The 22,081-nt window shown below is 46.8% G+C and overlaps 2 protein-coding genes across 2 annotated transcripts; one reads left to right on the top strand and one right to left on the bottom strand.

The window, feature by feature from the left end:
• Positions 1-1,180: 1,180 nt before the first annotated feature.
• On the bottom strand, positions 1,181-4,057 carry LOC144741779 (acylglycerol kinase, mitochondrial-like). The gene is given in 16 exon segments (XM_078624283.1): positions 1,181-1,327; positions 1,329-1,343; positions 1,424-1,455; positions 1,579-1,581; positions 1,804-1,893; positions 2,003-2,150; positions 2,240-2,294; positions 2,377-2,456; positions 2,560-2,628; positions 2,848-2,946; positions 3,029-3,082; positions 3,084-3,155; positions 3,370-3,445; positions 3,535-3,614; positions 3,821-3,860; positions 3,948-4,057. Coding segments are annotated over 16 exon segments (1,170 nt in total).
• Positions 4,058-4,614: 557 nt separating this feature from the next.
• LOC144741777 (nuclear pore complex protein Nup205-like) lies at positions 4,615-18,498 on the top strand. Its single transcript, XM_078624281.1, is given in 51 exon segments — positions 4,615-4,642; positions 5,587-5,729; positions 5,817-5,988; positions 6,186-6,330; positions 6,471-6,630; positions 6,729-6,957; positions 7,045-7,209; positions 7,503-7,678; positions 7,804-7,920; positions 8,045-8,182; positions 8,310-8,460; positions 8,625-8,830; positions 9,137-9,265; positions 9,267-9,320; positions 9,416-9,466; positions 9,579-9,788; positions 9,870-9,980; positions 9,982-10,108; positions 10,195-10,355; positions 10,357-10,385; positions 10,784-10,904; positions 11,004-11,076; positions 11,165-11,329; positions 11,470-11,594; positions 11,703-11,817; positions 12,299-12,330; positions 12,332-12,460; positions 12,549-12,612; positions 12,703-12,773; positions 12,775-12,846; positions 12,848-12,862; positions 12,950-13,030; positions 13,102-13,293; positions 13,376-13,506; positions 13,508-13,578; positions 13,818-13,852; positions 13,854-13,893; positions 13,896-13,916; positions 14,198-14,343; positions 14,420-14,611; positions 14,695-14,816; positions 15,201-15,333; positions 15,489-15,615; positions 15,697-15,770; positions 15,875-16,003; positions 16,517-16,640; positions 16,759-16,931; positions 17,202-17,331; positions 17,419-17,535; positions 18,173-18,228; positions 18,346-18,498. Coding segments are annotated over 51 exon segments (5,931 nt in total).
• Positions 18,499-22,081: the final 3,583 nt, after the last annotated feature.

The following is a 22,081-nucleotide window of genomic DNA, read 5'->3' as shown; positions in this document are numbered from 1 at the left end:
CCTCCTCTCCTGATGCATCCACGTTCATTGTTACCTCCGTCAAGGAGCTCATCTCTGTCTGTCTGTTGGCAAAATATTCAAAGTGATGTACCAGACTTGAATGAAAGGTTGAGTAACTGCTGGCTAATGGACCAGGACCAGGTGATTAAATGTTGGCAGTGTTCTAGAACCATCTAGATGCAGGAGTTTGTTTAAGGATTCTTCCTCACTGTCAGATAGGGACATTTTCAGCATCTGTGTCTGTGAACTCCACTATAAATGAACTAAATTCTGGACACTATGATCCAGAACAGGATATTACGGTGCTTGTGTATTTTCAGGAACTGTATGACAACAAATGAAGGTATGAAGGTATAGACATGAACTAACGCCAGACTGTAGCTGAGAGTCTGCTGAATCAGCGAACAGATTTGCTACTGTCTTAAATAGTTCTGGAGCTACATCCAGAAGCAAACCACCATTAGTAAAGTAATGGTCAGGGGAGGTTTTCTTGGTCAAGGAATATATATAATATCAATATGATTTTCTAGTCTGCACATGGAACATGTATCTATTTATGGAGGCAATTTGTGATGTTGGACGACACAAGTACATTTGAATTTATTCTCCTCTGTACAAGAGCTGTTCACTGTTTCAACAAAATAAACCATGGCCTTCTGAAACGATCTTTTAACGGCCTGAACACGCTCAAAACGTACAATACACAAGGTAAAAAAACAAACATTTTGTCAGCCTAATAGCAGGCAACTATACAGCCGCTTGTAGCATAGGAAACTATGCTCTTAGGCTAACGATTTGTGTTTTGTGTCTACAATGTCTCAATAGCGCCCCTCTAGCAATTATAATTAAAAATGCAGCACTTGTGTACAGGATGTATTTGTCACTACCTTACCTTTTACAAACTCCTATTAGATAAAAAAACAACTGAAAACTTATTTTACACTTGTCTTTTGAGTTTGACGTACATGTTTTGTTTTATTGACCAAGTTCAGATTGGATGAGAGCGGCAGGCCGTTCAGTAAACGGAACGTACTCGTAAGACATCTTGTACACTGATTAATGGCTTTAAAACACAAAGCCTTGGTCCTTTTCCAGACAGCAGCTCGTCATTTCCACAGCTGGTGAAAACAACCGGGAACACGACATCGGATCAGCTTCTTCCACGTGGGACTTTCCGATTTCAGTTTCCTGTGTTTGCTTTCTCATTCACTGCATCTGCGAAAGGAGCTGCTGTCGTCGCTCGGTCACTGATGAAAAAGCGTAGTTTCCGTGGCAACAGCCGCACCTCCACCGGCATGGCCTCGTACGCTTCGTTGTCGATGCTGTAAGAAGCCACTCGTACCCTGTGTGATTAGGACACAACGCGTGTTTTCAAGGCTCAACACACCATGTTTACGCTGAATCACTGAGGAGAACCTCTGACCTCCGGCAGCTGCAGCTGGCAAACACTGGCTTCTAGTTTTGTCGAGTTTTCAGTGAACACAGTCGGGTCCTCCTCTTTTTATCTCTGCAGTGAAGAATATGAATTATGAATTATATTTTCTTTTTTTAAACCAATTTTTCAATGTGACATTGTACCACCTGACAGAGATATGCAGCATTTTACAGGAAATAAACAACTGACCCCACAGCGATGAACTCCCCGACGGTGAAGTTGTCCGGCTCTGCGTGGATCATCAGCGAGTCGTTTACCACGCTGCGAGTTCAAATAAATACAAAAATGTAAATTTGGACTAACAAAAGAACACGTTGTCAGCTGGGAACAGTGTGTGTGTGTCTGATTATTTACTGACCCCGCTCAACAGGGTTTTTTATTGTGTGTTTGAATGAGCAGCTCCAACGAAGACAGCTGCTGCTCCTCCCACTTCTCTGGTTCCACCACTGCTGGAGGCTCTACCACACACACACACAGCTAGTTAGTTTATATCACTGTGTGCAGTGTGTTTTTATATGATCTTTTTTTTTTTCTGCACGCACAATGAAACTCACAGACACAACGTACCTTCCGCTGGCGGCACCCAGTAGTTTTTCAGAGCGCGGTAAATGTGATAGAGCAGGTTGGGTCTGGGCGGTTTGTGATCGGGCGGGTCAGGGGGCCTCAGGGTGGGAGGCAGGTAGGCCACTGAGGCGTGCCGGACCAGAGGCCACTCCTATGCAATTCAAATGTCCGGTGATTCGTCAGGTGAAAGTGTCAAATTGTAAATGAAGTTTAGTCAAAAAACATGCTCAACGTACCCGCCAGAGTGCTGAACCAATGAGCAGCTTTTGTCTTCAGTGGTCCCAGATACCAGTATCTGTGCAGAGAGATCAGGGTGTATGGTTTTGCATGAGGGTCAATATCACATTTTACATTTACAACTGGCCGTGAAGTCTTACTTGCTGATCGTAGCAGAAACATCTCTGAAAGCACCCCAACGAAGTCCCATCAGAGCGAAAACGGCCTGCTCTTTCTCCCCCTACAAACACACACACACACACACACTCTCTAAATACGCTTTGTTGTTGAATACCGACATACAACACACAAAGGTTTTCAGGATTAGTAGAAGGAGACATCACCTTGATTTGGAGCACATCCAGAGGTACGGTTTCCCCCTTCAGGATGGACAGTGTTGCTGATGTAATGTCCTCTGGGCAGAATAGAAAAAGATTTTTAAAAAAAAGGTGAATTACTAAAAGCAAAGCTTACTCAAGGAGACACTTCATCCGACAAATATTAAGATAATATATTCATCCAACCCTGAAAGAACTGGTCATTTGTTAATTAGACGGATGGTTAAATAATTTAAAGCTCCACAGTCTATCGACGTTCGTATAGAATCGTGCAAGCACTCGTTTTAGTGATACTCACTTAACCTTGTTATCACTGAGAAGGTGGAGACTTGGACTCAGGGAATTCTGAGTCCCGAGTGGAATGAATCCAATTGGAGTGGTGCTGAATCTGTCCTGTGAACATCAAAACATGTTCAGACATGTATAATTAGGCAACAACACACGGAGGACGCAGCATTCACCGTACAACACCTACTTGATCCGGCCTTCTCAGTAAACCTGTGATGACTTCCTGCAGGGTGCCGTCCCCCTCCGGCCACAATCAGCATGTCTGTCTCTTCCATGAGCTCCAGCAGCTTTTTGGCCTGACCTTCATAATCTGTCTGCAGAGGGACAACATACAGAGACATCGTCGATGGTGCTCATGAGTTATTTGTGGACGTCGACTGAAATATACAAGATTAGAAAAGGTGAATAAAATAGGAAAAGAAATGTTGCAAAGAAATAACAAATATCTTATTTAAACTGATGTAAAATGTATATTGTATCTTGTACTAGGGGATCTATGGATACTTTGGTGATTATTGAATTTGATACCTTAACTATTGTGATGTCCACACCAGCCAGGTGTAAAATAGGTGCAGCATTCTTTTCAAACAAGCTGTTGGCTTTTCTGTAGGACAATGAAACAGGACATTCGCTCAGAGGAACACAGGACAAATAGAAAAAAAGACCACGGTGGTTTTCGATTCGTCGTCTTACCCGTTGCAAGCAGCAGGGTTTAGAATCACAGTTGCTTTCCTCAGACGATCCTGAGGTGCGATCAGCTGACGGCCAAACTCCTACAAAAAAATATTAACATAAGAGAAATATGTTATATTGCTTATATTACGCTAGAATATATAAGAAATATATTTTTACTCATGCTTTTATTTAATACCTATTGTTACACACTGAACACTGTAGCTTTTTCTGTTGACTTGTAAATGCTCTGTCTATCTTTTCATTTTCATATAACTTTATGAACAGCAACAATTCATGTTCTTACCCTCGCTTCCTGACAAGCCTCTGTCCGCAAAACGCTGTCACTGAAAACAGGGAAACACCACAGTGAGGGACACACGAACAGACCTGTGGTGTGTCCAGGGGACATGATTCACAACAGAATGACTGACCAGTGTTTGCCGTAGAGCCAGTGACCCCCGTAAGACAGGACGCAAACCGCAAAGGTGGACTTCTTCCAGTGATTCCTCAGAGTCCGGAACACTTTCACCACCCGAGCCATTTTTTTCGTTGCCTTTTCTTCCGTACAACATTGACAAATGCTGAGACATATATTACGACATATTCAACGTTTTGCCCTAAGCGGTCACAAACCAACAACTGTCAGACTAGCATGGGGTGTATATGTCGGTGTTATGTCGAAGTAGGACCGATGTGTTTAGGGCGGAACGAATATTTGTTCCGCATGTATTTATTAGTTTCTTGGGGAGCGATTTAAGTTTGATATATTGAACTTTAATATTTACAATATTTTAAAAAGTCAATTAAAACAGCAAAATACACTAAACACTCTGTAAAAAGGGACTCTGTAAATTAATGTTGTCTGCGATTAAAAAAAACTACAATTCCCATCTGAGGTTCTATGGACCTTTGCCTGAAGAGATTGTGATGACTTTGGCATCGTTTTAAATGCATACCTCGCTCCATTTCACGCTGTATACAGAAGAAAACAACTATTATTTTTTTAATCGAACATATTTGACAGAAATTCTGTAAGGGGTTATTTTAAATTTCAAACAGGCACATAGTAACCCCCTCCTGCTAGTGTCAGAGTGTGTCATGGCGATACAGATGGCGGTAAATTCGGGTATGAGTGATATTTTCCTAACGAAGTAGCATGTATGCATTATTGTTGAAAAGTAGACCTTGAATGAGATGTTACGTAGCAGCACATATTTATTTGTTTTCAAGAACCACGTTTGTTGTGTGTCAAATGCCTTAACCACATGGTGGTCGCTCACTGAACTTCAGGCTCCGGATGCTAGGCTAACGTGGCCTAGCCTGCACGTTTACATGAGCTAGGGCGGATTTCAAACCTAGCTAATTTAAAGTTGTTGAATCAGCACGCCTTACATGCTACTTGTTTGCAACTTACTACAGAACACTGCTGTCACCGGCGATTCTGGGTTTCTCCGGCATTGTTTAAAGTTGTCGGCACACGACTTTATTTTACTGGGAACGAAAAGTGAAACTGACACTGAAGAGGCAAAGCCAAGTGTTTGGTATCATTGTGGGAGATTGCACGTCATGTGTTTGTTTAGTAGTGGCATTCTTACACAGACACTCATGTTAGCCGTGATATTATTCCGGGTTCGGTGAATGAAATTGTTGTCTATGTTGGAGACGTTATTAGTGTTTGTGGACCACTAGTTGTTTGTCAAACACTTGGCACGGAGAGTCTCTGTTGACATAAATATATGCATTGTAAGAAACTACAAAATAAGTATAATAGATCAACATAGTAATATTTATAAGAATAAGCTGTTTGATTGCTTGAAGTTGCAAGATATGTAATGTGCTTGAAACCATCAGTCACTGTACATCAACATCAGAAATATTTATGCTTAGCATGTCAAGTAATTTATGAATGAAAGTATAAATATCAAACTACATGCAGCCTCACTATCATTTGCATTATAATATTTTATATTGTTTAGTATGCATGTAAAAAAAAAATTGTCAACAGAGGGAAGACGTATAATTGTTGTTGTAAGACAAGAACTCTGAAAGCTGGTGTACTTATTAACCTAGGAGCCAGTCTGTGGGGGCCATTGAAGGAGCTGTGGGAGACAGTGGACGGGGCCCTGTTGAGGAAACAGCCAGAGAGTGTCCACCTCCTCGACCTGCAACTGAAGAAACACAAACCGCACTTTCTGTCACTCTTTAAGAATCCCGTAAGCCCAGTGAAGCCAGTAACTGCTAATGTTTTACATAAGAGTCCAAAAACCCATCTTGTCCGCTGTGTGTCTGCTGCTTTTCAGCCAAAGAGTGCTGAGCAGAGAGAGAAGGTGCGTAGAGCCAGCACAGAAGGCATTGCCATTCAAGGTCAGCAGGGGTCCAGACTTCTTCCAGAGCAGCTTCTGTCAGAGGCCTTCATCCTCAGCGATTTGTTTGACATTGGAGAGCTCTCGGCTCTGGAGCTTCTGTTGGCAGGTTAGTAAAAATCTAAAGCACAATTCTGATTAGATCAAATGCAGATGTGATGCTTGCATTGTCTTATCGGTCCATAATCTCCCATTTGTTTATAGACCTTAATTTTCCGAGTTATCTTGAACAACTTGTTCTGTGATGTTTATTTCATATGAATTAATTATATTAATTTAGTATGTTTTTTTTTTTTTTTCCCCCAGGAGAGCACCAGCAATCCAATTTTCCAGGTCTGACTCGTGGGCTTGTGGCTGTCCTCCTCTACTGGGATGGGAAGCGCTGCGTGGCCAATTCTCTGCGCACGCTAATCCAGTCGCGCCATGGAAAGACCTTTACTCTGGATGTGAGGTAATGAGGCTGGCATTGCTGCTTCCTCCATGCACGTGTTTAGACAACAGATGATCCAACATCCTTGTGCATTGGTCTTGTTTTCTCTTTAAGCTTGCATATGACCACTTCTCTCCTTTGTTGCTTTTCTCCTGACGTAGTGGCGAACTGGTGGCTTTGACGACACACTTTACAGATGAACTGATGAGCCAGGGATTGACCAAACGCATCCTCACATTGGTGTCCGAGATAAATGTGACACGTGAGTTTGAACGCCTCCAGAAAGAGCGTGGCCTTGGCAACGAGAAGCACAGGAAAGAGGTGAGAGTGCAGCTTTTAATTTTCTCCTTACCAGCATGGAGCTTAATGTGTTTTTAACGGTTAAATACAAACATGCTCCTCTCTGCTCCTGTCTCCAGGTTTCTGACCTCATCAAAGAATGCCGACAGGCCCTCGCTGACAGTCTATTTTGCTGGACCTGCCAATCGCCTCTGACCAAAGATGACACCCTGGCTCTTATTGGCCACCTGGAAACGGTGACTACTCAAGCTGATGGCTCGTTGGACAGTGTCAGTCTCGCTCTGGTCATGGCTCTGCTCTACTGCTTGGACGTCAGCTTCGTCGAGCAGGGAACCGAAGACAGGGAAGGTTAGATAAACTATTGTCCTCTCTCCACTAAAAAAGTGTTTTTTGTTTCAGCCGTGGATAAGGACTGTCTTGTTGTTGTCTCGGCAGATCTGCTCCAGGCGCTGCCGATGCTGACAGAGAGGCAGTACATGTCTGCGGTGCATAGTCGTTTAATGGACGGTCAGCCGTGGAACCTTCCTGGCCTGCAGGCTGTGTGTCAACTCGCTTGGGCTCTGTCTCTCAGAGCGCTGTCCCAGCTGCCGCAGGGCTCAGGTATACCCGTATGCTTTGTACATTCAACATATATATGCCCTTAGACAGCGTTGGGAAAAATGTTATATTTCATTTTTCGACATTTTGTTAATGTTGAAAAGACCCTTGTTTTTTAGCATGAATAATAAATTAAATCGTTCATAAATTGAATGAGGGCGACACGGTGATGCAGTGGTTTGCACTGATGTCTCATAGCAAGGGGTGAACTGGTCTGTAGGTATGAATGTGTTGTAAAAGAAAATTGTAAAAGATATTATCTGTTTATTGACGTAATGTTTGAATTTATCCTGTAGCCCTGGTTGAGTTCACGGAGGCAGACGAAGCTCTGGCTGACCAAGCCGTACTGGGAGATGTCTTCCTCTTCATGAAGGAGGGCATCCTGGACTGTGCTAGTTTCGCTCAGGAGGAGTTTTACATCCGGCGATTTCATTCACTTATCACAGACTTCCTGGCGTTAATGCCCATGAAGGTGAGAGATGGTGTTGTTTTACTGAGTGTGCCTGTGTGTGTATGACATCCTCTTTGACATCCGTATAAAACAGATGTTCTGTCATGAGTAAGATGTTTTTTTTTCCCCCACACTCCTCTTTGTAGGTGAAGCAGCTACGTAACCGTGCTGATGAAGATGCTCGTCTGGTCCACATTTCCTTACAGATGGACAGTGAGCCTCCATCATCTTTGCGCAAAGACTTGGACCACCTCATGATCCTTGTTAGTCTTTTTTGTTGTTTTTTTTTACATCAATAACAATTGAATCATGTTTCTAAATTTTCCAATTGTACTGCTACTTTCAAAATGAGATGCTTTTGTTTAAGTTGAAGCTCTGTCTTCCCAGATCGGAGAGTTTTACAGTCAGGACACGTTCGGTTTGGAGCTTGGCCTGGAGTTCTGGTGTCCCACAGAATCCCTCCAGCACACCACTCTGCAGGGATCCTACCTGGGAATGGCACTGCAAAGACCTCCACATAAACAGGTCAGAGCCGTCTTATAAAAACATGTTTACAATGTTTACAATTCATTTAATTTATTAACATAAATATTTTTACAATCCATCTATTAATTTCATGAATTAATTTAACTTTATTCATGTTTTTTTGCAGGTGGTTCTGTCCAAGTTTGTGCGTCAGATGGGAGACCTTCTGCCTTCGACCCTGTATATCCCCTATGTCCGTATGCTAAAAGGTCTCGCCAACGGTCCTCAGTGTGCCCACTACTGCTTCAGCCTACTGAAAACCAATGGAGCATCACATGGTAAGATCAGAGTATTGCCCTAATTTTTCAGGAAATGAAAGAAATACAATGCACTGAACGTTTTGGTCAGTATCAACTTATCAACAGCATCAACTTAATATTTAATGAACAGCAGGCCTGTTGCATCTGCATGGATACCAAGTAACTTGCTGCACATCGAACAGGTGATAACATCCAGGGAGCATCCGGCAGTCCTGTGTCCTGGGAACATTTTTTTCACTCGCTCATGCTCTACCATGAAAACTTGAGGAGAGACCTTCCAAATCCAGATGCAGCCCACTATCGCCACCCGCCCCTGCGAGGCATCACCCAAAGAGAACTGGACGGGCTCACCTCATTTTTACAGTTACTCACAACCATCATTACCTGGGTATGTTACGAACGCGGTGCTTAAGTCCATTATTAATGTCTTAAAACCATTAAACACACACCTACGCGTTGATTAAGCCCTTGTCAAAGAAACAGAAACGGGGTCATCAATTCATGTTTTTGTGTTATCCAACCCTAACTCACGGCAGGTGTCTCTTCTAGTGTCACTTCCCCTGTTAAACAATTGTAACACACAGCTGCCAGCCAATCAGAAAACAGTATGTCCTCCACAGAAAACCTGTTCATGTTTTACGTTGCTGAGAACAGTGGCTGAGTGTTGTTTTTCTTTTCCTGTGTGTCTTTCCAGAGTGAAAGTGCTCGACTGGCACTGTGTGAACATCCCCAGTGGACCCCTGGTGTAGTCATGTTGGGGTTGCTCCAATGCAGCATTCCACCGGTCCTGAAAGCAGAGCTCCTGCGCTGCCTGGCGGGCTTTGGGGAAGTCGCCAGAAATTGCAGCCTCACTCTGGCAGTCACTGGAGTACACACAGGTCGCCCAGCATTCATGAGTCATATTTGTGTTTTTAATCATGTCCTGTCATATACATCGTAACTGATCCTGTGGTTACTAACTCTTCTGCCACAGATCCTTCAGACAGTGCGTGCTCCAGGACAGCGGCAGGCAGCTGGAATCGAGGTAAGTAGACGCCAAAGTAGTGTTTTATGTTGAAAAACCTGCTTGACGCTGTCATAGAAGCTTCCAGCGCTCTGTGGGGCTCCTTTCTTACCTGGTTTTCCTCGCCCCGCAGGTGGAGCTGAATGAGATTGAGTCGAGCTGTGAGGAGTACCCTCTGACTCGAGCCTTCTGTCACTTGATCAGCACGCTAGTTGAGAGCAGCCTGCCTGTTAATTTGGGCGCCGGGCTGCGCGTCCCAGGTTTCCAGCCTTACCTGAACTTCTTGCGTGACTCTGTGTTCCTTGCCTTCCCGACCAGAGCTTATCGTCGTCCGGCTGAGAAGGTAAAGAGCTGGGAGCATGTGTAGCCGCAGCACTCATGCCGCGTGCCCCTCTGACGTCTGTTGTTCTCTGCTGTCACCCAGTGGGAGGTAGCCGACTGCACTCTGGAAGTGTTCCACAAGCTGCTGCGGGACTACGAGCCCCAGCCGGCGGACTTTGTTGTGGAGATGGTGGAGCTGCAGGGTGAGCAGGTCCCCGGCCCATAAGCCGCCGGGCAACAGCATCATGTTCCATCTGCTCAAAGACTCGCCCATGTTGGCGCTGTGCCTCAGCCTGCTCGAGGAGGGTGTGCGCCAGCTGGACACGTACGCCCCTTTCCCTGGTGAGCGATCGTACGCAGCTACTGTCAGTGAAACAGAGATACCTCGCGGGTGTGTTTGTCCTCATGACGCGCCGACATGCCGACAGGTAAGAAGCACCTGGAGTCAGCGGTGCTCCACTGCCTGTGCCTGCTGGACTTGACTCTGCAGAAGGAGGTGGTGTTCATGGACCTCCTCAGAGAGAGTCAGGCGTCGCTGCTCGTGTCCCCGTTGGAGCAGCTCCTGCAGGGTGTCAGCCCTCAGACCCAGCAGAGCAGATCACCTCGTCAACATAGCCAGGTGAGAGCACAGTACCTCAGACTGTTAGAATCCAAAGGTGACGACGCTCTTAGACACTGTTTTTTTTGCGTTTTTATTTAGTTATTGCTTCTGACTCACAGCAACTGAAAGTGAGCGGATCTTGTCTCTGCACTTCAAGTTTGGCATCATTTTCCCTTCACTTAAATTTTTCAAAAATCCCATTTTGGTCAGTTCAATCTGCTCTGAAGACACGGAACAGCTTCAACTCAGTCGCTTCTTCTCCGTGTTTGGTGAATATCAGTGCCACCTAGAGGCCTGGAGTATGAACAACAGCATGTCGAGTCGTTTCCAGTGGCTCCACATGGATGCAAATATTCTTGATAGGAAGACGGAGGACAAAACTTAATTCAAACTTAAGTTGAGTGTTTTTCTTGCAGGTATCTGTACCACAGCAGCTCCAACCCACAGGCCGCCTTCCAGAGCGCCAAGATCCTGCGGCGCATTGCCAACTACCCCAACATTCAAATTCGGCTGGTGGGGGACTTCACCTACGACCAGGTATGCGCGTCATGAAGTTACTTGTCACTCAAAGCTGTCTGAGACCAGCCACGTGCGTCGTCACTAAGGTGCAGCTGTGGTGTTGTTCCTCCCTCGTAGACTGTGAGTGAAAAGCTGATGGCCGGCTTCGTGGAGTGTCTGAGCAACGAAGAGGGAACAGAGAATGACGACGGTGAGGAACGAGTGACAAAGCCTTCTGCTGTTTTTTTTTCCTGCAGTGTTGATAGCCACATTAAAAAGTCAACTTCCTGAATTTCCAGACTCAGATCCACAGGGGAACGTGTCCAGAATCAGACATGCGACCCAGGTTCATATCCTGAACCTTCTCATCACTTCTTTGGAGCTGAAAAGCCCCAATCTGGCCTTGTATCTTCTGGGCTTTGAAGTGAAGAAGCCGGTGTCCTCCACCACCCTCCAGGACGCAGGTCAGACCTCTGCCTCCAAGTTGTTCCTGATACAGATTTCTCTTGTGATTTCATCATCTGTGTGTGTGTGTGTGTGGGGGGGGGTGTCGCATGGAAAAGGATGAGGAGGAAGCTGACTCTATGCTGCTCTCTGTTTCCAGGTGTGCTGGGATGTCCTAGAAGCTGCCTTCATGCCATCCTGAGTCTTCTGCAGAGAGGCACTGAGAAGAGGTCAGGACCTGTACTGACTCAGCAGGCTCCACATCTGGCTGAGCTCTGCTACCAGGTCTGCTTCATCTCCCACTCAGAAAAACACGTTGTCATGGATCTCCGTCTAAGTACGTTGGTTTCACGTGTATAAGGGGTCATTCTGTGCACCGTCCCCCCCGTGCAGGTTATCTACCAGCTGTGTGCCTGCTCTGACACATCTGGACCCACTATGCGCTATTTGAGGACCAGCCAGGACTTCCTGTTCTCCCATCTGCAGCATCTACCTTTCATCCTGCATGGTGAGTACACAGTCCCTGCTGATAGCTTCAAAAAATAAGAAAAGATTCCTGAATAGATAATAGGATAATAGTGGCTCTCCAAATGGGACTCGGGATGGAAATTTGCCATTCGGCTATAATCCCACATATTTACATGTGAAGGTTCATCACAATGTTCTGTCCCCATTTTAAAAATAATAAAATGAATTGAATCGGAAATAAGACAACATGCAGGTGCTGTTGGGACCGCTTCCACATCTCCAAGGAGACTTTCATAATCGCAATTGACATAATAATTGACATAGTTTGACATAAAGAAAAGCTTTAAGTTCATATAGAAAATAATTGAGATTCTTTCCTTGAGGATAATTACACCCCTAGTTCACACTCCGCGTTGGAAACGCTCCCGGTGTGACTGTGGTGCGAACAGAGCGGACATTCCAGTGTAAAGCCAGAGTAAAGAAGGACACCGGTTATCGACTCTTCTCTCCTCCCTCCTCAGGGAACCAGATTGCCGCCCTCTCCCAGATGTCACTGGCTCATGAAAACAGCTGCCATCGAGCTGAGGGTAACGTCACTGAACCGCCAGCATTCACACACGCCACGACTCGTCAGCTTGTTGCTCAACGACCAGCCGTACAGCCAGCACGCAGGTAGCGGCACCATGAACATCACGATGCGTTAGGTCGCGCCCTCATGCGCGAAACTCTTAACGCTCATAACCCCGTCGTCACCTATAGCAGACGCGGAACCCAGGTATGGAGGAAGAAACCAGATCCGTCAGCGTTTCCTGCATTTTGACAACGGTGTCTAAAGGTCTGTTCAAGTACCGTTCATGAACACGTCACCCCTCACAACCACACACGTCCACTTCACGATCCTTTCATCCTTGCTGGACGCAATCAGTTCGCCGGAAACTGTTAAGTGTGCTGGACGCCATCGATTTCAGCCAGGATATGCCGGAGCTGCTGCAGCTGGGACTTTTTCGAGCGCACGCAGATAGAACAAGTGATCTCCAACTGCGAGCACGTCAGCGAGCAAGGGCACACCCGTGTGCAACGTCAAGGTGGGTGTTTGGGGACCTTGTCTTAATTTCTACGTCCATGTACTTGACGTCAGGGTAAGCACACACTGTATGAACGTGACCTCACAGCTGCTTCATCAAGTGCTGGTGGCGGAGGTGAACGGGCTGCAAGGAATGGCGGCGATCGGACAGAGACCTTTGTTAATGGAGGTGAGTAAACAACGGGGCTGGTTTGGCGCGTTTGCGTGTGACTTTTGACATCATACCAATCTTTTCCCCAGGAGGTGAACTCCATCCTGCAGCAGGTGGTGGAGCGCAACCGCATCCGTCGCAGTCTGAGCGCCAAGAGACACGCGCTGCAGTCCTGGAGGAGTCTGGTGGAGACCCTCGTGACCGCCTGCCCCGCTGACCTCCTACCGGCGGTGGAGCGACAGCTGATCATCAGAGACCTGCTGCTGGACCTGCATGATAAGGTCAGGGTGGGGCTGGCCTCGCCAAGGGGGGGACCCGGTTGCACGCCGGCGTTCACGTTGTTGCCTCGTACCTGCTGCTCAGGTGTTAGCTGAGGATGCTGCAGGAGAGCTGATGCCCATCGTCGCTGGAGTCGTCTTCACGCTGACTGCCCACCTCAGCCAGTCAGTGCTGTCGGAGCAGCAGCAAGGGGTGGGGCTGGAGGCCACGTCCGGCCTTTGCCTCCATCGCCAACTCTGCCCTTCACTTGATCCTTCGCAAGTTGCTGGACTTCATCCTCTGTACCGGTGAGTGGTTCCACGTGTTCCTTCTCACAGTTTGTGTCGGACAGAGATGAATTTTACTTTACAACTTCTTAGTTACTGCGTCCGTAAACCTTTGGATTTTTTTTTTTTTTTTATGGTAGCACAAATTTTCATGTAATTACGGTACTCCAAAGTCTGCGAGCGTGAATGCATCGGCAGCGGTACCGTCGGCGTTAAAGGTTAAGGTTTAAAAATGATTTGTGTCCTGTTGTCTCGTAAAGGAGGAGGATACCAGCGGCTGCGTGCTCACCTGTACGGGCTCTCAGCTTTACTACCTTCAAATCGCCCAGAAGCCTGAGGACCCGACACCCTGCAGACAGGTACAACACACATACTACACACTGCGAGTGACGCAGACTGACCGAAGTATAAACTCTCATCACCACGGCCATAGGGTCCGTGTCAGTGCAGCGCAGAAGATCAGTGCATGCTTCTGTTTTTTTGTAGCAAATTGGGCTCAAGTGTCCCAAAGGATCCGGATCGATTCTAGATCTAGCTGTAACTGCCTGTGTATTTGTGGAGACTTGACCAAACAAACAGCCCACACACAGATCTTTGTCCGATTGTCGGAGGAAAATCCCGTTCTCTGTCCCTTCAGCAGGGAAGGCGATGTGGGATCGTCTCACCGCCCCTGAAGACGGTTTCTCCAAACTCCAGAGAGAGAACCTCACTATCATCGAGAGCTACGGCAAAGCACTCATGGAAGTGGTGTGCAGAGACGCCTGCGACGGCCACGAAATCAGCAGAGTGAGAGCTGCACCACACGCCTCACCGCTGCACGTTGTCTTCACTGCTCTGAGCTCCGCTGCGTCCTGTGCGTCAGATGCTCGCCCTGGCAGTGCTGGACCGAATCCTCTCCATCGACCGCCAGAACCAGTGGCTGGTCTACATCTGTAACAGTGGCTACCTGCGGTCGTTGGTGGAGAGCCTGAGACAGGACGACAGCGCCCTGCAGAGTCTTCTTGCGCCGCAGCCGCCGCTCCTCAAACCGCTCTACATCTACGAGAGCAAGATGGTGAGAAGTCTGACTCCAAAGTCCTCCGAGGCATTTGGAAGGAAGAAACCACGACGGTCCGAGCTGTGCTGTCTTGTTTCCAGGCTCTGCTCACTCGCGTGGCCAAGACGGGCCAGGGCGCCGTGGAGCTGCTGCGGTGTGGACTGGTGGCCCAGCTGATAGAGTGTCAAGTGTTTGACATGGTGCCTGACAGCGACGTACACCGGTATGAGCATGAATACGTACTTCAACTCACTGAATGAATCAATACTTTGACTTGAATTCTGAACTTGTTCATGTTCAGAATCTTTTATATCAGTGCCCCCCAGCCACCTCTACAGTCCTCACTAGAAAAAAACAACTACTTTCTGTTTTATTCATTTTGAGAGTCTGAATTTTTAACTTGGAAAATGACCAGATTAAGCCTTGAGGTAAATGTTGTGTTTTTATGCATTTTCTATTTGTTTTCACATTCTAAACATTATTAGAAGTTTGTTTTCATGTTGGTGGTCTAATTTTATTGAGTCATTTCATCCACCGCCCCGTGAAACATGTATGGATGATGAGCCGTCAACATGTTAACACGTGCCCGTTCCCCTGTGGACCACAGGTTGATGAGGGACCCGTCAGGTTTCATCCCCAGCCCAATGGACCGTTACAGGCAGATTCTTTTACCGACGTTGAGGCTGTTTCAGGTGATCCTGACCTCCACCACCATGAATCATCAGCAGGGGGCAGCACAGGTAAGTTGAGTCACCTTTGATTTATTACTTTTACACTCCATGTTTTGTCAATGCTTCAGAAACACTAAGACGTCCCTTGAGTTTGTTCAGCATGACACAAACGTCTCTTATTCTTTTCTCTGTGTGTGTGTGTGTGTGTGTGTGTGTGTGTGTAGGTCCTCCAGTGGCTGATAGTCCATGCAGACACCATTCAGGCTCTGTTGCACAGTCGGGAGCTCAGCATGGGGGCGTTGCAGGAGCTCTCTTTGCTGACTGGTATCATCAGTAAGACGGCTCTGCCAGGTACGAAATAACACCACAGTTTTTTAGTTGTTGTTTTTCAAACTCCCTGAACTGACGGTGACACACTGCTTCCTCTCTCAGGTGCCCTGGAGACGGGTGCTGAGGTCGGCGGTGCTGCTCTCATGGAGTTCCAGGGTCACATCCACAGATTCCAGGTGAGATTCATCCGATGCCAACCTAGCTTCTCTTTCCCTGTTCTCATGCTCTTGTTGTGCCGTGTGTGCACGCCTCATATAATAAACAATACCCCCCCCACCAGCGCCTCTGTCTGTCCCTGCTCGGCCGCCTGGCAGGCAGCGAACGCGAGAGGCTGCTAAAGCAGGCTGAGATCGCAGCACCTGAAGACTCAGCAGAACATCGAGAAGAGATGGAAGTCGCCATGCAGCAGGTTTGAGACAGCATCCCTCCATGTTTGTCAGCGATGGAATAAGACGGATCTAAGGAAACACACGTGACTCCAGCCGACAGCTTCTCTACTCAGCAGTTTAATGAAACAGCTCTGAAGTGTCCAGGATAGGGACGTTTTCAGCAGACGCGTCTAGAACTCCATAATAAATGGTCAGATTGTTGGAAGTAGATCCAGGATCCATTCACTGTAGGTGTTCATATACCAACGTCTGATCTGGATACTGACTAAACTGTGGACACTATGATCCAGAACAGGAAGTATCATGGTGCTTGTGTATTGTCAAGCACTGTACAACAATGAATGCCAATGAAGACGTGAACTAACACCAGACTGTAGCTTCAATAGTTCTGGAAGAAAACCGCCATTAGCTCAAGAGTCAATTTGGTCAGCAACTTTTGAACTGAAAATAGGGAAAAAAAATACAGGTGTACAGCTCCCTGGCCCCCGCTCTAAACGGACGAGTCCAACAGGGTGTCTGCCGTCTGCCCCCAGGTGTGTGCCAACATCATGGAGTACTGTCAGACCCTGCTGCTGCAGAGCTCCGCCCAAGCCCAGTTCAGCATCTGCCTGTTCAGCCCCTCGGGCAGCGAGCCAGCTGGGAGGGACGGCGGCCGAGGTCTGACTTCGAACATGTCCAATGACCGTTCTTTCCCTCCAGTTTTTCAGTGATCCATCAGCCGTCCATGAAACGGAGCCGTGTTCTGATGTTGTTGTTGTTGTTGTTGTTTTTAAAGATCTTTCCTCCACCGTTCCCTCACTGGTTTACTCCCGAGTCCCCGGCCTCGGCCTCGTTCTCTACCTGCTGAAGAACAGCGCCGCGGATTTCTTTCGGTTCCACCAGAGTCACAGACAGAGCCTGGGCAAGCTGCAGAGCCTGGATCAGCTGCCCCCGGAGGAGCTCAAGGAGGTGATTGAATCAGTCCAGGTCATGTTTTATAAACGATCCACATGTAAGCTCACCGACCAGAGGGGGGGGCAGATTCTGAGCCGCACAAAGTCAGAAAATCCACCGATGTCTCGTTCCTCCATGTTTACCCATGTTGCTAGGCAACAATCTTCTATTAATAAGAATTAAATGTAGTTGAGTATAATTTAGAAGACTGAAAATATGGTACTGCAGGATATTTACTCAGATGTCACATGTCCATAACTCCACTACGCATCGTGTCCTCTGCAGTTGTGCCAGGGCCTGGTGTCGGGTCCCGGTGGGGTGGAGAAGATCTCCTCGGTCCAGAGGAGTCTGTTGGCCAAGAGACGACTGGTCCAGCTCATCAACAACCGAGCCAAGCTGCTGGCGCTCTGCTCCTGTATCCTTTCTTCTTTTGTTCCTGTGACACGTTACATCCACCATGTCGGTCGGCGTTGGACGAGGCCTTGACCTGCGTCCTCCTCAGACGTTATCGAGACCTGCTTGTTTGTGCTGTGGCGCCACCTGGAGTACTACCTGCTATACTGCACCCCCACTGACCCCAAGGACTCCCTGTTGCCCGGCGCCGGTTTATATAGATCGCGGCTCACAGACGGTGAGTGTTGTTGACAGGAATCGATGCCGCTAACAAAGATGTCAGTCAGCAGTTTTAGTTTGCAGAGCGTGACGGCACGAGCCTGTCGAGCAGAAACGTCATCTGGAGCGTCTGTTGGTTTGGTCAAAGCCAACTCCCCGAGGTCTAATACCAGTGTTTATAGACCACTGGGAACGGAGGAATCCCGCAGCCTGACAGCAGCCACTCTCACGTTGTCGGCTTCAGTTGGAAAGTTTCTGTCAGAGAAAAGGACGCGAGACATGGACCTGCTCTGGAGCTAGTTAACGCAGTGGAGCGTCTGCAGGAGTCGGTGAAAACAGGGAGGGGAGAGTAAATATTGGACTGTCAGTCAAGAGACGAGCAGAAATACGACTCCAAAGGACAGAAAAGGTTTCTTCACACATTCTTGACCTTTAACCTTTTGCTAACAAGACACAAGTGTTGTTTTAAGCTGTAATGAGTAGGGGCCGAACATAGAATAAGAATAAAAAAAAAAAGAATGGACATAAGCAGACATAAATATAAAACAAATACATATATTTAAAATAATTAGAAATTTAAATTGAAATAATCACTATTATATACATAATTTTTTTCTCCTCAGACTCGTTCGGTGGTTTGCAGACAAGTGGAGGTCGTGGTCTCAGCCTGTCCCGCGTCAGTCAGCAAGACCTAGACCTGGTAAGAAACGGCTGCTTCAGCTTCAGCGCGATGATCTTTGTTCAGAAAACACACCGTCGTTTGCTGCACGTGCTGCGCGTTCACTCGTCCCTCTGTCGTGTTTTCACGTTTGCGCAGCTGAAGAGTGAAATGGCCGCGGGCTTCGGAGAGCCTCTGCAGAGGAAGCTGTTGGAGGTGGAGGGGCTGTACAGCCAGGTCCGCTCCCGCTACACCTTCATCCAGGCTCTGGTCCGCAGGATCCGCGGCCTGCTGCGACAGGCCAAAAGCTGAAACGGACTCACACCACTCGCCCTTTCTGACTAAAGGATCAAGACGACCAACGTTGTAAAACTTTCTTGTACATTGCTTTTACTGGCAATATCTCTCCTTTTTTTATTTGAACTCTTCTTGAGTATTGCGGGATGATTAACACTGCCAGGAATGTAACACTTAATATTTTCAAGATGAGAAGGATTTTCTTGTGGTTTTCATTTGTCATTTGTTTTGTCCTCTTTAGTAAAAATAAATGTTTTCTAAACCTGTTTCACTCTTCACAACCTACTAATTTAAACAACACTGGAAATGCTGAAGTGTGTCTCAACAGAAAGATGAAGGCTCTTTGTTCGACGACATCTCACACTGCTGATACAATTATTTGCCGAGAGCTTTAAAAAAGAAAAATATCTCAAGAAGCAACTTTTGACTTTTCAGTGTGACGGCTGCAGATGACGCATCCCCGTACCATCTGAAGAAAACACACAGACCCAAGTCAACGAATAAAGCAGTTATTGTGATTGATAAAAAAAGATGTAAACAGTAAAACAGTTTATACTGACAGCTACACCACAAAAAGTCTAAATGTTACCAGTAGTTATTTCCAATCAAACTTTCTAATCATAATGTCATCTGGAAATATGAAAATATGGAAATATTGTTTTTAGACAATTGTCACTTGTTTCAATTTTCATTCAAATTTTTTTTTCAAAGGATTTTTTTTCCCATTACAAAAAAAATGTCCCGCTGTCAGATTTTTCTACTTATTTTGAATGAAAATGTGAACCCTTGAAACAAGTGGGACATGTCTAAAAAGAAGTTCCTTTTTCAGGTGGTGGAGTAAAGAGATTGCAGAAGTACAAATGAGACATACTGACAAATATTTGCAGGGTAATACAGACACAGCCATCTTGGATTGTGAACTCTTCTCGTTCCATTTGGCATCTTCCAAGCAGAACGCACACCGTGATTCAACATAAACCTCACTCCTGCTGGAAGAACGTCACAAGCCAGCTCGGTCCACATAAATAATATTTAATCTGGTTGACACTTCAGAAGACTGTCAAGTGCGTAAACTCTCAAACCGTTCCACACACGTACAAATCTGGATTTACATTCAGATCTTACAGACGGGGACGTTTTTTTTGTGCTCTTGTTAGTTTTATTTGAATACTGAGGACGGGAACGTTTTGAAGGATTGACCACCAGCGTGGAATGGACACACTGGAACAGTAAATAGGCACATACACAACCCCAGTGGCAGCCGCTTGATGAGTTGGTGGAAAAGATCTACGTACGACACAGTCAGCTAACAGTGAAAATTGTGCTACTTCAACAGATCATGCTTGTCATACTCTATAAATTACTTTAAATAATAAAACTAATTACAGCATTAACATCACATTTACAATTCTTGCACCAGCCTGCTCCTTCTGATTGTGCCTCTGCACCTGTGTAAGGAAAAAAACCCCAAAAAGGTCCATGACTGCTGCGGCGAAGCACCGACCGTCCGGTCCTCGGTCCTGATTGTGTTCGACATCATCAGTATTCAGCGTCAGACTTTTCCTACAAACAGCACTGAGCTGGTTCACACACTGGGGATGGTGTCAAGGTTCAAACTCAGGCTGTGTTGCGTCACGTCTCCCGTGGCTGCGGGGAGTGATACGAGTCTTTAAGCAGCTGTCATTTGATGGCGGCCACTTGCTTTATAAACCTGTAGGACACATGGAACCGAGTCTCTCCAGCCATGTTAGTATGCATCTACTGTATGTGCACGGACACACAAACACACGTCGTGTGCGGGATCGAGCGCCATGACCTGGATGATTGTTGATGCGGGAGAGTCGACGACTGTGACCCGTGTTTGTGAGCTCAGCGGTACACGTACATACCAGGTATTTAACACTCCTCGCTGAATTCGACCACCTCTGTAGGGAAGTGATGCTCCGTTTCTCCGTGTCCTGTACAGTACTGGTCAAAGGTTTAAGGCAGGTTTGGAAAAGAAATGCTCTAAGGTAAGAATACTGCTTTTGGTTTTTAATTTCTCTCCTGTTTTCATGTTGTTATGTGATAAACTATGAATATTTATCTTTGTGAAAGCAGTTTTTAGTACTTTTTCCACACCTGTCCAATGCTGCATTCACATGGAATCACGGGCAATGTCGCTCAAAGTTCAAATAAGTTCAAACAGTTGAATTTTGACCACAGAATTCACTCCTGGATGTGACAGTGTTTCAGTTTGCGATGCAATATCTAGAAAAAACAGCATTTGTATTTTAGATGTACTGTTATGACAATAAGAATACGCAAGGACATCTTTTTTATTTTATCTTTATTTACTGTGAACTGGGTTATAGAAACACGTCACTTGTTTGTTTTCCTGTTCCGTCCAGCAGACGTCCCTCTCGTCTCCCTGACTCCACGTGGATGCAGCATAAAACGTTTGCACAGACTGTACATACGCTCTCTGTGGTTCCTTGAATGTGTCGCCTACTGTATTTGACCGACCTTTGTGTTCCAGAACGTACACGTCCAGGGAGGATTTGATCCCGATCAGCCGTCCACAGAGGAGGAGGTGTCAGTAAGTTACCTCCATGGCACTTTCAAGCCGGCAGACGACAGTCTGGAGTTTTTCCTGCTATTAAAAACAAGGTTTATTCGTGATGATTTCCTGATTGTTCCTGAAATGGGGAGAAAAATAAATTCACACTGTCTGGGTCCACAGAGCTGAGTCAGCACCCCAGCAGCTTCACATCCTGAACAGGGCTTCAAGTCGGTGGTACAACGCTCCAGGAAGAGTCCGAGTCCACCGGAGGGATCGGACGTCCACTGCTTTAATAATCCAGCACGGCTCAAGCGATGAAGGAGGAAAATCCCAGAAGAACGTGAGCAGAGGCAGCTTATCCAGCACTGATTATTCCACATTTTCTTGATGACTCAGCATGGCGAGTCTTTGTCACACAATCCAACAGTTTCCTGGTAGAAAACGCCGCCTTCACGCGCTGTCGCAAGCAGCTTCCTGAGCGTCTGTCGCGTCGGCGCCGTTGGTCTGAGGGCACTCGGACACCTCCCCCGTCACGGCCACTCGGATCACTTTGAGCCAGCGCTGCTTCAGCTCCTCCGTCTCGGCAGCGAAGTTGTGCACCGACTTGGACTGGGAGAGGCGGAAGCTGGCCGGGGGGTCCGTGGGCCGCGTGCCCTCGTCCACCAAGTAGCCGAGGAGCGGGATGGTGCACTGGGCCTTCACGTCCTGAAGAAACGAGTCAGAGGTCAGAGTCAAATGTGATCAGAGAGAAGAGCCTCAGAGAGAAGGAAGGATCGATTCCTGGTCGGTTCGCATGCTCTCCCCATATCTGCCTGGGTTCTTTCCGGGTACTCCAGCTACCTGACCACTCCGTCTCATGTCGTTCAGAGGGAATGAACCAACGAATCTGAGTCACCCGCAGCAGTTCACTGCCGCACTCGGCTGAACTGTGAAATGAACGAATCTCAGCGAGTGATTCAGTACTGATGGTTCACCCAGAAGATTTGTTCTTTCCAACGAATCGTTTGCAAACAAAGGGACAACACTGCTGTCTGTCCTTCATGTGGACAGACAGGT

This window comes from Lampetra planeri, unplaced genomic scaffold (assembly GCF_965212315.1).
Source record: "Lampetra planeri unplaced genomic scaffold, kcLamPlan1.2.h2 scaffold_712, whole genome shotgun sequence".
Classification (NCBI taxonomy): Eukaryota; Metazoa; Chordata; class Hyperoartia; order Petromyzontiformes; family Petromyzontidae; genus Lampetra; species Lampetra planeri.
This window is presented reverse-complemented; position numbering and strand designations above follow the sequence as displayed.